Here is a 17,021-nt window from a genome sequence, read left to right as displayed (position 1 = left end):
AAATGGGGTACTAGCAGTAATAGGCAGCCCGTGTAACTGACTAGTGGGATAAGGATATAATGTAGAACAAAGTGGGAATTATATCAAAATGTTAAAAGTAGTCACAATCAAGCTACAGTAGCCCATTACAAACAATATTGTAAGATGCTCAAAAATGTTATTAGGAAGACAAAGAGCATGTGGTATGCAAATAGAATAGCTAATTCATAGGATAAAATTAAAACCAAATGGTCAGTTGTGAAGGAAGTGTCTGGTCAGCAGCACAAGGTTGACAATATAAAGTCAGTTCATAGTAAAAATATTTCTGTTACTGATAAATCAGATATATGTACAGTATTTAACAATCATTTTCTAAGCATTGCTGGTGAATTAAATAAAAATTTAGTTTCTACTGGGAATCATATAACTTTCTTGGCAAACGCCATTTCGAGATTGATGTTTGAAATACTCATCTGTGATACAGACAAGGGGGAGATTCAGTCAATAATTAAATCACTCAAGACTAAGGACTCTCATGGATATGATGGAATGCCTAGCAGAGTATTAAAGTACTGTGCTGCACATATTAGTCCTTTATTTAGTCATATTTGTTATTTTTCCTTTAGGAATGGTCGGTTTCCTAAACAATTAAAGTACTCAGTAGTAAAGCCACTTTATAAAAAAGGGAGAAAAGGATAATGTAGCCAATTTTAGACCTATTTCAATGCCGTCAGTGTTTGCTAAAGTTATTGAAAAGGCTGTGTATGTAAGGATAATTGATAATTTTATATCACACAATTTGCCATCAAATGTACAGTTCAGCTTTAGAAGTCGTTTAACAACTGAAAATGCTATATTCTCATTTCTCTGTGACAATGGGACGGGTTAAACAAAAGTTTTTCAATGCTGGGCAATTTTTTTTTTTTTTTTTTTTTTTTTTTTTTTTTTTAACCAAGGCGTTTAATTGTGTTGATCACAAAATATTTCTCCAGAAGTTGGACCATTATGGAATACAGGGAGCAGCTCACAATTGGTTCACCTCTTACTGTAGCAACAGACAGCAAAGGGTCATTATTCACTATGTTGAGAATGGCTGTGATGTGGTGTCTGAGTGGGGTACAGTCAAGTGGGGGGGGGGGGGGGGGGGCAGTATTTCTGTTTGCTGAAGACACTAGCTTTGTAGTAAAGAATGTTGTGTGCAGCTTTGGCCCGGTTGCAAATAGTGCAGTTCATGACCTAAGTTCATGGCTTGTAGAAAATAAAACTAATGCTAAATCACAGTAAGACTCAGTTTTTACTGTTTCTAACACACAATTCAGCAAAACCCGACATTTTAATTTCACAGATTGGGCATATGGTTAGTGAAATTGAACGGTTCAAATTTCTAGGTATTCAGATAAATAGTAAACTGTCATGGAAAGCCCACATTTAGGATCTTTTTCAAAGACTTAATGCTACCATTTTTACTATTCGAATGGTATCTGAAGTAAGTGATCGTTCGACATGAAAATTAGTCTACTGTGTTTATTTTCATTCACTTATGTCATATGGTATTATATTTTGGGGTAACTCTTCCCATTCTAAAAGGATATTTTTGTCTCAGAAACGGGCAGTTTGTTTGAAAATGATGACCGCAATATGGTTTGATTCAGAGACGGGAAGTGGCATCACAGTGAGTGCGTTCACACAGACATGCAGCACCAACTCAAGGCCTTATAGTGTGGGGTGCTATTGGGTACAACCACAAATCACAATTGGTGCATTTCCAGGGCTCTGTGATCAGTGTGATCTACACGAATGACATCCTGTGACCTGCAGCCATACACTTTCTGCACAACATCCCAGACACCATTTTTCAGCAAGACAATACCCTATGTTGCTGCATGAAGATGTGCCTTCTGGGTTTCACAGTATGTCAGCCTTCTGCCCTGGCCTGCCAGATCACCAGACTTGTCGCCAATCAAAAATGTCGGATAAGGAGAAACGATGGGTGCAATGCTGTGACCTGATAAAGCCACCACAGATGAACTTTGGAACCAGATGAATGCAGCATGGATGAATATATCACAGGATGCCATTTTCACCTCATATGTGTCTATACTGTCATGCATGGAACAATTTATCAGGGCCCATGGCGTACCCTGTGCCTACTAGGCAAAAGAACACGTGCTGAAGCGAGGTGACTGAAATGCTAATCATTTCTGCAGAACATACTACTGTACATGTCCTGTGAATATGAACATCCGATCCCTAGTTGTTCAAGGTGCTCTGTTTTGTCCTGAATGTGAATGTACTTTGAGGTTAAAGGCGACCACTCACTGAGAAGCAAAAGCATTGAGTTGTCGTTATACACACAAAAGAGAGAAAACTTGCCAGCTTCTCGAGTTATCCTTTGATGAGCTAGAGTAAAATACACAAACATTAAATACACTCACAGACACACATACACATACACACACCTATGCCCCTAAATGCCAACTAGACCAAAAGTTGTCAATGCGATGTGTTGCAGGTAGTCTTGGAGGGTGGGTAGAGGAAGAAGGACTGAGGATGGATGACTAGTGGCTTAGAGGGAGGGCAGTTTGCCAGCTAAGAATGTGGTTGGGGGAAGTGGCATGTATATCGGCTGGAATGATTGTAGCAGTCAGTGGGAAGCAGAACATGCTGAAGACGATATGATGATGTGAATTGGGAGGAGGTCAAGGGCTAGAGGAAGGGGAAATTGTTGGGTGGTGCGTGCAGGAACAGTGGGTTACCTGAGATTAGAGACCAGGATGGTTATTGGAGTGTAGGATATATTGTAAGGATAACTCCCATCTGCGTAATTAAGAGAAGGTAGTGGTGTACGGAAATATCCAAATGACATGTGTTGTGAAGCAGACATTGAAATTGAGCATGTTGTTCTCAGCTGCATGTTGTGCCACTAGATGGTCAATTTTATGCTTGACAATAGTTTGGTGGTGGCCATTCATCCTGGTGGACAGCTTCCTTCACAACCTCAACATCTTTTCTCCCATCCACTTCACCTGCTCCTCCTCCACCCAATACGCCACGTTCCTGGACATTGACCTCCACCTCGCTGATGGCTCCAGCCACACCCCTGTCCTTAGTAACCACCTCACCAACAACAGTACCTGCATTTTCACAGTTGCCATCTCATTCACACCAAAAAATCCCTCCCCCACAGCCCAGCTACCCATGGACATTGTACCTGCAGTGACGAGAACTCCCTTGCCAGTATGCTAAAGGCCTCACAGAGACCTTCAGAGAGACAAACCCCTCCCCCCCCCCCCCAAAAAAAAACATAGTCCACAAACAGACTTCCCCTGCCATATCCTCGCACACCCCTCTCACCACCCCCAAGAATCGGCTACAAAGGAGTGCCACCTTTTGTCATCCAGTGTCCATGGACTGGAACAACTGAATCGTATCTTCAGCAGGGCTTTGAGTATCTCTCATCCTGCCCTAACATGAGGGACATCGTACCCAAAATCCTTCCCACCCTCCTTAAAGTGGTTTCCGTCACTGGTGTGACCTACACAACATCCTAGTCTATCTCTATGTTACTCCCAGTCCCACTCACTCACCACAGGAATCATATCCCTGTGCCAGACCACGGTACAAGATCTACCCAAACCACACTCTCAGCACACCCTACTCAAATCCTGTCACAGGCTTATCCCATCCCATCAGAGGCCGAGCCACATATGAAATCAACCATGTCATTTATCAACTCTGCTGCAGACACTGCACAGATTTTTGTGGTTTTATAAGTACCAACCAACTTTCCACTAGAATCAATGGCCACCACCAATCTGTTATCAAGAACAAGGTTGCTTACCAGTGTCACAACATGCAACTGAGCACAACATGCTCAGTTTCAGTGGCTGCTTTACAACCCAAGCCATCTGGATCTTATCATCAACCACCAGCTTCTCTGAACCACGCAGATGGGAATTATCCATACAACATGGCCTCTGTTCCTGTAATCATCCTGGCCTCAATCTCAGGTAACCCACTGCCCCCATACCCGCCAGTCAATAGTTTCCCCTTCCTCCATCCTGTCACCTCCTCCCAATTCACATCCCCTCATAACCTTCAGCATGTGACACTTCTCACTGGCTGCTATGATCATGCCAACCCATGAACCTACCACTCCTCCCTCCTGCATTCATAGCTGGCAAACTGGCCTCCCTCCAAGCTGATAGTCACCCCCCCCCTCCCCCACAAATCCCTCTCCTCTACCTGCCTCCTGCCTCCCTCTGCCTCTACCCATCCCACCAAACACTACCCATGCCAAACCAGTTCACCTGCTGCAAAATAGTGATGGCACTGTCAGACTAACTGGCACCATGTAGTGCCGTAGGTATGTGTAGGCGCGTGGTGCATGTGTGAGTGTTTGTGTATGTTACTATAGCTCATCAAAGGATAACTCCAAAAGCTATCAAGTTCTTATGTGTGTGTATCAACAACTCAGTGCTTCTGCTTTTCAATGAGTGGTCTCCTTTATTACTAAAGCACTGACTTATATCTTCAGCATCAGTAACAATATTCCTGTTATAACATGTGATGAAATTATTGAATAGCATGAATCTTTCTGAGACAGAAAAATATAGGATACATTTCAGTTCCAACTTACATTTAGTAGCTTGTTTTTGTCTTTTACACCTATAATTATAGGTTTCCTTCATCACCTGTATCACATAGTCATCTGCTTTGGATGTAATTCAACATACCAAAGACATTTCTAATCTGACAGTCGTCACAACATTATTACACATGCCATTGCACTTAGGTCCTAGTTCCTTTACTATCATTATTTGTGGACTACATCTGTCTTTATATTAATCAAAATTAATACATACTCAAAAAAGAAAAGAAAAAAAAGGAACAGAAGAGAAAACACGTAACTATGAAAGTGCAGTTGTGTTCCATCTTCCTTAAGAGTTACAAGATTTTTGATACCAACTGCTTCCAAGCCTTAGTCAATTATTTCAGAAAACCCATTTGTGGCAATATTCATTCATTTCCACACCTCATTCCATAAATCACATCATGAAGATGGGAACAGATCAGTAGCAGAAGTAGGCATTGTTGGGTACTTCTGTAAAGTATATTAACAACAAATTATGAGTAATGCCAATCTACTCACACTGATAATAATGGAAATACAATCTATAATGTTCTGTATAAAAGGAGAAAAAGAGGTACTTTGTGGGAAAAGAAAGAGCCACTACCCCTCCTGTTTAACTACTCAGCTGCTATTTTCAACTAATACTTAAAAGTATTTACATAACTTTACAAAAACCACTACTGGGTGTCTATATATTGGTACAGTAAAGATTTGCCTAAAGCAAACATTAACCTCCATCTGATCAGACCGGAAGGCCCAATGCTGTTGACTGACTGCCATGTCACCCTCAGCACAAAGGGCTCATCAGACATGGATATGGAAGGCCGTGGAGTCAGCACACTACTCTGCGAGCCATTGCCAATTTTCATGACCTGAAGCTTCTCAGTGCGTAGCTCCTCAATTGGTTGACAAGGGCGGAGTTCATCCTGCTTGCCAACAGCACATGGCAGACCCAGATTGTCACCCATCCGAGTGCTAGCCACATCTGGTGGTACTTAACTTTGGTGATCTGATGGAAACTGATGTATCCACTGTGGTAAAGCTACTGGCAAAACTGAGCAGGGTATTGCAGTGGATAACACACTGGACTCACATTCAGGAGGACAACAGTTGAAACTCATGTGTGGGCCTCCCGCTTTAGATTTTCTGTCATTTCCCTAAATCACTTAAGGTAAATGCCGGGACAGTTCCTTCAAAATGGGGCACGGCTGCTTTCCTTTTTAATCCTTCCCTAATCTGAGCTTGCGCTCCATCCCTAATGACCTTGTTGTTGATGGGACATTAAACACTAATTTCTTCTTCCTCCTCCTCCTCCTCTTCCTCCTCCGTTGGTTGGTTGATTCAGGGGAGGAGACCAAATAGCAAAGTCATCGGTCCCTACCTCCAACGGCAAAAAAAAAAAAGAAAAAAAAACCTGATTCAAAATATGCTAATAAATTGAAGAAGGAGTTACTAATGAGGTGTCCCTTTATTTTGTTTTTAATAACTGGAGATTTTCTGTTTCCTGTCTGATGTTTGCCAGAGTATAAAACTCCATTCTAAGCCCTAGATAGGGGTGCATAGACTACATGGAAATTACTTTTACTTCTAATATTGTGGTGAGATAATAAATGCTCCCATGGTCTAGGGGGCCGGCTCAGTAGCTCAGTGTGTTCAGTCAGAGGGCTGGGTTAGCTGCCCTCTGTAATAAAGAAATTGAGTGAATCGATTAATGATGAATTTGAACAGATGCCCTTATCAACCATGCCACTTTCCTTAGTCCTGAGTTCGAGGGCTGGAAACCTGCCATTGCTTAAATTTTGATTAATAATCAGCATTGGTGGCTGAAGACTTTTGGCATAAGAAGTCACCCTCATTTTGCCAATGGCCTAGTCAAAGAGGATGGAGTAGCGGACAGAGGCTCAGAGCACTCTCTTGTCCTTGGGGTGGAAAACTGCCCATAAAGGTAAAGAATCAGCAATAATCTATGGCATGAGGATGCAGAAGGCGATGGAAACCACTGCATTAAAGACACATAGTGTATATCCATAAGACATGTGGCCTGTAATTAAGAAAGTGTCATGATGATCTCTACATTGGCTAAAGATTCTGGAATAGTCCCTCATTCAGATCTCTGGGAGGAGACTGCCAAGGGGGAGGTGACCTCGGGATGAAGATGAAATAACCAATGAAAGGATAATGTCCTATGAGTCGGGGCATGGAATGTCAGAAGCTTGAATAAGGTAGGAAGCTAGAAAATCTGAAAAGGTAAATGCAAATGCTCAATCTAGATATAGTAGGAGTCAGTGAAGTTAAATGGAAAGAAGACAAGGATTTCTGCTCATATGAGTGTAGGATAATATCAGCAGCAGCAGAAAATGGTATAATGGGAGCAGGATTCATTGTGAATAGGAAGGTAGGGCAAAGAGTGTGTCACTGTGAACAGTTCAGTGATAGGGCTGTTCTCATTAGAATCGACAGCAAACCAACACCAATGATGATAAGTTCACGTATACATGCTGACATCATGAGCTGAAGACGAAGAGTTAGAGAAAGTATATGAAAATATTGAAAGGGTAATGCAGTATGTAAAGGAAGATGAAAACCTAAAGTCATGAGTGACTGGAATGTAATTGTAGGTGAAGAAGTAGAAGAAATGGTTACAGGAGAGTATGGGCTTGAGACAAGGAATGAGAGAGGAGACAGACTAATTGAGTTTTCTAATAAATTTCAGCTAGTAATAGCGAATACTATGTTCAAGAATGATAAGAGGAGGAGCTATAGCTGGAAAATGTCAGGTGATGGGGAAGATTTCTGTTAGATTATATCACGGTCAGACAGAGATTCTGAAATCATATACTGGATTGTAAGGCATACCCAGGAGCAGATATAGACTTAGATCACAATGTAGTATTGATGAAGAGTAGGCTAAAGTTTAAGAGATTAGTCAGGAAGAATCAATACACAAAGAAGTGGGATACAGAAGTACTAAGGAACAATGAAATATGCTTGAAGTTCTCTAAGGCTATAGATGCAGCAATAAGAAATAGCTCAGTATACAGTACAGTCGAAGAGGAACCGATGTCTCTAAAAATGGCAGTCACAGAAGTTTGAAAGAAAAATGTAGGTGCAATGAAGATAACTGCAAAGAAACCATAGGTAACATAAAAAATACTTCAGTTGATTGATGAAAGAAGAAAGGACAAAAATATTAATAGACATTCAGGAACACAGAAATATGCGACACTGAGGAATGAAATAAATAGGAAGTGCAGGGAAGCTAAGAGAAAATGGCTGCTTGAAAAATGTGAAGAAATCGAAAAAGAAATTGAAAAAGAAATGATGGTCAGGACTCTCTCAGCATATAGAAAAGTCAAAACAACCTTCGGTGAAATTAAAAGCAAGGGTAGTAACATTAAGAGTGCAATGGGAATTCCACTGTTAAATGCAGAGAGGAGAGTGGATACGTGGAAAGAGTACATTGAAGGCCTCTCTGGGTGGGAAGTTTACTCTGATGTGATAGAAGAAGAAACAGGAGTCAATTTAGAAGAGATAGGGGATCCAGTATTAGAATCAGAATTTAAAAGATCTTTGGAGGATTTAAGATCAAATAAGACAGAATGGATAAACAAGATTCCATCAGAATTTATAAAATCATAGGGGGAGGTAGCAACAAAATGGCTATTCATGTTGGTGTGTAGAATGTATGAGTCTGGCGACATACCATCTGGCTTTTGGAAAAATAACAGCCACACAATTCCAAAGACTGCAAAAGCTGACAGATGCTAGAATTATTGCACAATAAGCTTGACAGCTCATGCATCCAAGTTGCTGACAAAAATAATATACAGAAGAATGGAAAAGAAAATTGAGAATCTGTTAGATGACAATCAGTTTGGTTTTAGGAAAGGTAAATGCACCAAAGAGGCAATTCTGATGTTGCAGTTGATAATGGAAGCAAGACTAAAGAAAAATCAAGACACATTCATAGGATTTGGTGATCTGAAAAAAGCGTTTGACAATGTAAAATGGTGCAAGATGTTCAAACTTGTGAGAAAAATAGGGGTAAGTTATAGGGAGAGATGTGTAATATGCAGTATGTACAAGAGCCAAGAGGGAATAATAAGAGTGGATAACTAAGAATGAAGTGATCAGATTAAAAATGGTGTAAGACAGAGACGTAGTCTTTTGCCCCTACTTTTCGATTTGTACATTGAAGAAGCAGTGATGGAAATAAAAGAAAGGTTCAGGAAGGGTATAAAAATTCAAGGTGAAAGGATATCAACAATAATATTTGCTGATGACATTGCTATCCTAAGTGAAAGTGAAGAAGAATTACATGGTCTGTTGAATGGAATGAACAGTCTATTGAGTATAGAATATGAACTGAGAGTAAATTGAAATACAAAAGTAACGAGAAGTAACAGCGAGAAACTTAACATCAAGATTGATAGTCACACAGTAGATGAAGTTAAGGAATTCTAATACCTAGACAGCAAAATAGCCAATGACAGATGGAGCAAGGAAGACAGCAGTAGCAAAAGGGGCATTCCAGTCCAAAAGAAGTCTACTAGTATCAAACATATGCCTTAATTTAAGAAAGAAATTTCTGAGAATGTACATTTGGAGCATGGGAGTATATGGTAGTATAACATGGACTGTGGGAAAACCAGAACAGAAGAGAATCAAAGCATTTGAGATGTGGTGCTACAGTTGAAAATTAGGTTGACTGATAAGGTAAGTAATGAGGAGGTTCTACGCAGAATCGGAGACGAAAGGAATATGTGGAAAACACTGACAAGAAGAAGGGATAGGATGATAGAACACCTGTTATGACATCAGGGAATGACTGCCATGGCACTAGAGGGAGCTGTAGAGGGCAAAAACTGTAGTGGAATGCATACAGCAAATATTTGAGGCCGTAAGCTGCAAGTGTTACCCTGAGATGAAGAGGGGTTGCGGCACAGGCGAGGAATTCGTGGCAGGCCACATCAAACCAGTCAGAAAACTGATAACTATAAAAAAAAGTTTAGACAGTACATCCTAAAGTCATTCTTGTTATTAAACACTACCATTAAGGAGTGTATGTATTAGCATGTCAGGGTAAGAACGCCTAGGCCCCTGGAGAGGCTTCTTTGAGATGTTCAGTTATCAGTGGTGCACAATATGTTTGTTGCATACTTCCATAGAAAAAATACTTTTTGACCTTAGCTGCATTGCCCAGAAGATTACACCACAGGACAGTATTGAGTGAAAGATGCTAGAAATTATGTCTTCAGATCAATGCAATAAGAGAGATTCCTAAGTGCAAAAAGGTGAGATTGAACTGTTAACTTATCCACATATTAGCACCACCTCAGTTTGTTATCTATCTGGATGCCTAGAACATTCACACTTGGAGCCTCATACAGCTTATGATGATTGATGCCCATGTTTGGTGCCTGTAAGTCATCTCCCCCCTCCCCCCCCCCCTCCCCTTATGTTATCAAGCCCTGAAGTCTGCTTGATGTTGACTAGCCACCATGCCAACCTCTGTCATGTAGCACCATGTGGATGTTTGAAATCGCATAAAATACATTTTTGTAAGATTGATGGTTAGGGAAACACATGAAATAATCAGTCAAAACAGATAGATTGCAACTCACCATAAAGATGACCCATCAAGATGCAGACAGGCACCACAAAAGTACTGTTTCACACTGAGCTTTAAGCTAACGCCTTCTTCAGAAAAGAAAGGAAAACACATGGGTGTTTGACATGTGTCTGCTTATGTGAATGTGCATGTGTTTTCCTTCTTTTCTGAAGAAGCCTTTGGTTGAAAGCTCAGTGTGTAACAGTCTTTTTGTTGTCCCTGTCTGCATTTCAGTGTGTCATCTTTATGGTGAACAGCAATCTATCCTTTTCATAATTGTTGATATTCCAACCTGGACTTTCCATTGTTGGATTCACATAAACAGAATTATAGGAAAGCATTATTTAATTATTTCATTTACTTTACTTTACTAGTCACTCTGCTCAGTTTTCATCCATATTTATAACCAAAAGTGCTTTGTGAAATATGAATTGAACTACAAAGTAAACTGCAAAATAACAGCAATTACTATCTTACTCAACACACAGGTAAACCACCACATTAAATAAATAAAAAAAATTAGCATAAAGTTCTGAACATTATAATACAGAAAACTTCCATTCCTATTCCCGGAATTTATCTTAGGGGACTCTTGCAAGAGGAATAAGTGATAATGTATATTTTTTTTTATTTTTCCTTGAAAATATATGGCTGTGATGTTCTGTTAATACATATTGTTCCAGAACTCATTTTCTGATGCTTTATATCATAGTTCATTTGAAGGTGTTTTTTATCACCACCAAAAGGGTTACCACAGCACATCTTTTACCCATTTTACTCATTGTTGATACTGCTGATATTTGCAGAACACAGATTATATCTTAAAACAAAAAAGAGGGGAAATATGATAGCATTTTTGTCCATTGAATGGTTTTTTACAGATGTATTTTTCATAACAATACAAAGGGCCCCTCTTTAGCATTTCAGTTTCATATCTACAGTCTCTGAACTATTACTGAAGACATGGCAGGTGTGACGACATTTGCCTTCTTTATTTCTTCATTTGTTGTCCTCGGTGTCAATGTACTGGCTGAATAAATAAAGGGTGGAAGTGCAGTACTGTCTACTGTAAATGATGTAGCCAACAGGTACACATCTGCATTTTACAGTTGTTTACTTTCACTTTTCCCAACCCCCCATATACACATTTAATATGGCCAGTGCACTATTGTTTAACTTTCGATAAGACTCATTAATAGTTTTCAGGCAAACATCCACATACTGCTACAATAGTTTACTATTGAACAGCTATGAGCAGTAAAAACCTAACCACAAAGTTCACAATTCTTGAAGAATAGAAAGGTATGTATGGAACAAACACTGTCATTGTTTTAACACATGGCCTAATTGTGTAACACTTATTTCACAGTTAAGTTGAAGCATTGTTGTTGTTCTAACCAACATAGGTTTCTCGTATGAAACTCGGCTGTGGACTGACTGTCTCAGGACCAAAATTCAGGGCCTTATATATCCTCACAATAAGAGATGTTGAAACTACACAAGATTCAAAGTTTAATTTACAGAAATTATAATTAAAACTTAATGCATTTGATTAACTGTATACATCAAAAAATTTGTTCTTTTTAGCAGTTTCTTCTACTACAAGGGTTAAGCTGAATTATCTGTTTAAATCATGAAATTAACATATATAGTTATGCAAATAATACTTTTGACAAAACTGTTAATTACTTTGGAATTAATTAAGGGCTGACTTTGCTAACATGTTTTCGAATAGAGCCAAATAAATACTTTAAGAATACTATTAGTTCATCTTCCAAATGTTTATAATTAGTATAGAATTCATATTTGTTTATACGTCAACAGTAGAATTTAAGTTAGAAAATAAATACTGATTTCACCCTATAATAAAAGATACTAACTCGGAATAGTCAAAATAAATTAGAAAATCAATTACATACCTAAAACTAAGCACAAAATTATATCTGGTGTTAAGAAGGGTGAGTCTTCCACTTTTATGAAAATGCAGATTATACTCACACATGTTAATGTTAATTAGTTAAAAAGTGAAAAAATGAATTTTAAGGAGGCAGCTGGCAAAACAAGAGGGGAAGTAAAAATTTCCCAGCTTGCTTCATCACACAGGTAGTGTCTCAAAGAAGAAATGTTTTATTTTGCAGTACACTTTCAACCTCGTAGAATCTTAATGAAGGAGATATTACTGTTCTAGCAGAGTTAGTGTTTCATATTTGTCACATAATCAGCTCACAATCTGCACTTGTTTCCAGTATTTTTTGAATGGATTTTATTGAAACTATTCAGTTACCTTTCAATGTTGTGAATCCCTTTTCAGGTGAGTGCTTTACCTGTGAAAATGAGGATGTAATTTATGGCTCATGGCTGTTTGGGAGACCAGGTCGTTCATGCAAAGACCAGCACATTTCCACTATGATATACAAAGATATTTTCAGAAAATCATATCTACATAACTCAAAAAATAAATGTAAAACCGTGACACAGAAGCCTGGTGTGTGAAGCAGTTTCATGAAAATCACCAATTCCAGTTTTGTCACAATTCTGGAATTTTTCACAGAAATTGTAAATAACATAACAAATACTGAATGTGAAAAAGGAAGAAAGGTATAGATGAAGAACTAATCCAATTAATAAGATATGTTACAGTATGCAAAAAGTCAGTGTAATAAAAGATTGTTACTTTCACCATCTTGATAAATTATGGCTACATTTAGTTGAGGCTACTTGTGTCAGTGGCTCTGTAGAATGTAGGATATTTTCAAAGTTACTGTGAAAGTTACTTTCCAGTGTTGGAAATTATAACCAGCAGTTTTTGATTCCTCAGCAAATAGCTGGTTGACTTTATTGTCACATCTTTTTATACATTGATAACTAATAACAAAGCTTCTAAAAAATTTTTACTTGTGTTTTATAATTTTTTTTACAGAAAATGCAGCTGCAATTACATTAAAGATCATAATCCTAGAAATAAAATGTAGGTATACAACATACTGTAATGTGTGGGGACTAGAACTGCACTCTGAACTGCAGATAGCATGATTTATATACTCACCACGCCAGTCCAGACGTTAAGGTCTGTAGGACTGCAGCCTGTGTTTGTAAGTTGAGGTGTACAGTCAATTAGCCTTAATGGAATGATATTGAACCCAATTATAGAATTAGTAGATATGATTTCATGTACAGATAAATAAATGTAAACTGTAGGGGAGTGACAGTGCATTGGGCTAAGTACCCATGTTGGTCACATTCATCATGTTCCAAAGATTGTTTCATTGGTCAAGGAAAGCATGACAAGTGGTAATACATTACAACAACCATGGAAAATAACAAAGTGTATGGATCTTTGACTTTGAAGAAGTAGGTGCTTGCTTACATGGATGAGGTGATTTCAGTCAACACTCAGCTTTATGTAAAAGATTGTCCCACAATGTATTGTGTGGAAAATAATTTGGGAACACCTGTCATCCACCAGGTCTGTAAGGGCTACCTCCTGTTGACTTCTCACCTCAAGTTGTGTTGAACCAGTGGCTGCTGCAGCACTTTATGGCTGATCCTCACTTATTTGTTTATTTAATTATTCAAATGAAACCTCTTCCATCAGGGGCAGATTTCTCTATACTTGCAATAGTCATATATGGACCACTGAAATCTGCATGTTATTGTTGTAGAAAGCAATTTACGAAGGTTTACAGAGAACTTGTAAGTATACATAGTCAGTAACTGATTAATACACTGGTACTGGCTTCAACCTTACTGAACTGGACCAATATAATCTTAAATATACATTGTATGATATCCTAACTGATCTTCATGTGGTTCAAACATGATGATTCCAGCCTGACGGAGTCCCATGTCACTTTGCTCTTCTTGCTTATAAACTCTGTGCCAAACATTCCCTGAAAGGTGGACAGGAAGAGGGTTTCTGTTGCATGTGCAGCTCACTTATCTAATTTTTTTGTGTGGTGTCAGGTGACAATACTTGTTTAACTAGACTAATGAGAATCTTCTGATGAGGATTCTTGCTGACTATGACATTGTTTAAAAAATAACGGGGTTAATTAAATGGCTGCAGAATAACAAAGAACTGTGTGATGATGTCATGCCTGTTCAGAATCTTGGGGACACTATTTGGTCAAATACTGTACAACCTAGTACAATTTGAGCACATAATAAAGACAGTTATAAAAAGTTATATACACAGATTTTTGTTATCATCATCAGCACAGTGGTAAATTTGAAATTGCCACACATTTTGCTTATAAATGTTGACTCATACACTTTTACATGAAGATTCCCTACCTCAAATAGATATAGTTGTGTATCTCCATACAGTTGAAAGTTTGTATCACTATTATGGAATCACCCTAGATATTATATTTGAAATTACTTGCAAATAGCATTAAACCCCTGAGAACTTCATTATTTTTAGATAGTAAATGGTTTGTGGATAATTTTTAGTCCAACAAGCAGTTTTAACTTCTAAGATGTTTCCTTTCAACATATACTCCCATGCAGAGTGGCAGATTCACTATGATGGCTGTGGTTAAGCCATTTTCTACAATATCCTTCCTCCCAGTAATGTTAGATCAACAAGATATGCAAGAGTGACTTCAGGGATTTTAAAACTGGGAGAGAGATGCTATCAGGTTTCAACCAAGTCATGGGAAATGTGAAGCATGCCTGAAAAGTAAGTTCTGTGTTGGAAAAAAAAGTCACAAGATAATTTTTTCAAACCTAAATTTGTTTTTACGTGAAAGAGCATTTCCTAAAATATTTTTCTAAATAGTTGCCACCATTGATCAGACATTTGTCACAGCAAGAAACCAACTTTTCTACATTTTGTTCATAGAAAGATGTTACCAGTGAGGACAGCCACTGCTGAAAACTTTCTTCTTCAAGTTCAAGAACAGGTGGTAGGTAGAAAGTGTGAGATCAGGGGTGTATGATGGCTGATCAAACTGCTCCCCAACCCAGTTGTGGAATAAGTTTTGAGTATCACCAGCAGAATGGGGACATGTGTTGTCACAAAGCAACATGAGGTGTTGACTGAGCTTTCCACACCTTTTGTTTTGAACTGCACATCCAAGTTTCCTCAGTGTTTCACAGTATCATACTGTGCTGGTGTAAGCTGTCACCAACACATTGGTCAGCAAATATGTAGTGTGAAGATTGATAGTAAGCACTCGATCAAGTGTGTCTATCATGAGAGAGGCCAGAGACAGACTTGCAAGCAACATGCCACCAATGCCCTCTCAGCCACACATATTTAGGCTGCCGTCACTGACCAAAGGGTCTCAGTCACTAGCTGAGTCACTGACTTGACTCACTACTCCAGGCTCGCGTCTGTCCTTCATTTGCAGAGTGGCACAGTTCAGCACAAGCTACATCAGTGCATAGCGACCACAATTTTGACTATTACTGATATTGTCTACAAGAGGACTATTTCTGAAGAGCTTGTACCACAACACATGGACTCTATTAAAGTTAAGTATTCAGGTCATATAAATAAAGAACTGTATTAATCATGAGTGCATTTGTGTTGTAGAAAGAGGAAACTGGTCACGCATAACCAAATCCTCTCCCTGGCTTCCATGGTAAAAGACTACACACGTATCACATTGATTGTTTCACCTCAGGGAAGAAACTCAACAATCAGAATGCCCTGAATGCCCCATAACACAGTGCATGAGTTTTTGTGCTGACAATGTTGTTTTGAATTTTTGTTCTTCCGGTTGATCATTAGTGCCTCCACTCCAGCGACTGTTATTTTGATTCTGGAGTGACATGAAAAACCATCTTCATCACTCGCCACAATTCTGTTTAAAAATTCATCTCCCTCATCACTCTATCATGTAAGAAATATCAAAACCCTGCCAAGTCAATTCATTTTGTGGCCATCCATAAGCATTTGCGGAACCCAACAGGAACAAAATTTGAAAAAAATTGTGACAGTGTCATGCAAAACAGTTTTTGAAACTTGTGGAAACTCATCAGAAAGCATTGCTATTGTGAACCATCTGCTTTATGAATTTTCTCGTTAACTTTCTCAACCAAACCAACCACTGACAACAGTAGGCCACCCACTCTGTGCTTCATCATGAACCTGAAGCTTGAAAGCCTACTGGTGAAGTCTCATGAACTATTAGTGAAGTGTAATGAACTTGAAGTGGCAGTAACCAATAAAACCACGAACAATGAACTCATTATCCACACACCGAATGTAAATATCAGTAACAAAAACTGGTGTTTGACGGGACAACGTACTACAAGAAATAGTCAAGCCGTAAATCGTGCTCAGAATGCAATGCTCAGAAATCGTGTGTTGTCTAGTGCCACGTGTGATCATAGCCCTGTAAAATCTGCATGTAAACAAACTGCAACAGAAAACAAAGCTAATGTGGGGGTAGGCCTACATGAAATGGATCCAGAAAGTGATTTTAAAAGTGCAACTACTGATAACCGCCAGGTGCAAGATGCTAGCAAGGTCAATTTACAGTCTAACTTTGCACAATATCTTACACAAAAATTAACCCAAAGTGAACAATCCGCCACAAAGTGTATGAGTAATCCGCCGATGAACATAATCTCTCAAGCACCAATGTATGTGCAGGACAAAAACGAAAGAAATTCCAGAACGTTACATAGCAAGAAAATCTCGGAAAAAATGAAAGTACTAATATTAAGTGACAGTCATGGAAGAGACTGTGCTCAAATACTGCAAGACAAACTAGGGCCCTCATACCAGGTAAAAAGCATAGTAAAACCTGGCGCCCCACTAAAAGAAGTGATAAAAAATGCAGAAAA

At 38.8% G+C, this 17,021-nt stretch overlaps 1 protein-coding gene across 1 annotated transcript in view; it reads left to right on the top strand.

The window, feature by feature from the left end:
* Positions 1 to 13,033, top strand: part of LOC126236929 (uncharacterized) — a 405,481-nt gene extending 392,448 nt beyond the window's left edge. The window contains exon 4 of the mRNA XM_049946607.1: positions 12,535 to 13,033. Coding sequence (XP_049802564.1) covers positions 12,535 to 12,716 — 182 coding nt within the window. The 3' untranslated portion in view covers positions 12,717 to 13,033. The remainder of the gene's footprint in view (positions 1 to 12,534) is intronic.
* Positions 13,034 to 17,021: the final 3,988 nt, after the last annotated feature.

This window comes from Schistocerca nitens, chromosome 2 (genome assembly GCF_023898315.1).
Source record: "Schistocerca nitens isolate TAMUIC-IGC-003100 chromosome 2, iqSchNite1.1, whole genome shotgun sequence".
In the NCBI taxonomy this organism is placed as follows: Eukaryota; Metazoa; Arthropoda; class Insecta; order Orthoptera; family Acrididae; genus Schistocerca; species Schistocerca nitens.
This window is presented reverse-complemented; position numbering and strand designations above follow the sequence as displayed.